At 60.6% G+C, this 883-nt stretch overlaps 1 protein-coding gene across 1 annotated transcript in view; it reads left to right on the forward strand.

Moving 5' to 3' along the window:
* MNEG_8378 (hypothetical protein) overlaps nucleotides 1-883 on the forward strand; it is a gene marked incomplete at both ends in the record, with an annotated part of 4,288 nt that overhangs the window by 2,202 nt on the left and 1,203 nt on the right. The window contains one exon of the mRNA XM_014043147.1: nucleotides 333-450. Within this exon, the coding sequence (XP_013898601.1) occupies nucleotides 333-450 (118 nt within the window). The remainder of the gene's footprint in view (nucleotides 1-332; nucleotides 451-883) is intronic.

Below are 883 nucleotides of genomic sequence, written 5' to 3' on the forward strand. Positions count from 1 at the left end.
GCTCACGCTGGGGGCCAAGGCGCTGAGCGCGACGACGCGGGTGTGCGCGACGAGCAAGCCGAGGTGCGTTTTGTGTGTTTTCGGGGGGGGGGGGGTGTTGGATGGATGGGTGGGTCAAGGGGTGGATGGGTTGGTGGGTAGGGGCGCTGTTAGGTGGGTGCATGAGAGCAGAGGGTGAATTGATTGTGCAGGTTCGTTTTGTGTCTACATGCGCGCGCGTGCGCCCACGTGTGTGTGTGTGTGTGTGTGTGTGTGTGTGTGTATGTGTGTGTGTCGATTTAAGTACTAGATTCATCGACACACACACTGACCTGCACCTCGTGTCCCCTCAGGTTCTTCATGAACCCGGTCCTGGCCTCGTGCCAGCTCATCAACGTCGCGCGGGCGGGGGAGGAGCCGGGGCTGTGGGACGCCAAGGAGGACGTCAGGCTCATGCTGCCGGACGCGGTGGTGAGGTGTTTTGGCGAGCAGCACGCCCGAGATTCATGTGTGGAAAGATGTGCGGGGCGTGCGTTTGAGAGAGTGTATCTCATTTGAGGGAGCAGCAGCCCTGCGCAGTCGGAGGGGTGGGAGAGGCGGAGGAGATCCGAGCCAAAGGTGGTGCCAGCGCAAGGGCCACCACTGGTTGGAGGCGCGGAGGGCGCGGCTTGGACATTGGGGTGCGGGCGGGCAGCAGCTCTGCAGCGACGCTCGACGAAATGATGAGAGCCACCACCTGTATCCTGCAAGTTGTTTCCTCTATTTTCGACCTCTCGTCCTCTCCCGTTTGTCCCCTCCCCACACACCCACGTACACACTCACGTACACACACACACACACACACACACACACACACACACACACACACACACACACACACACACACACACACACACACACACAC

This window comes from Monoraphidium neglectum, assembly GCF_000611645.1.
Source record: "Monoraphidium neglectum strain SAG 48.87 unplaced genomic scaffold scaffold01585, whole genome shotgun sequence".
Taxonomy (NCBI): Eukaryota; Viridiplantae; Chlorophyta; class Chlorophyceae; order Sphaeropleales; family Selenastraceae; genus Monoraphidium; species Monoraphidium neglectum.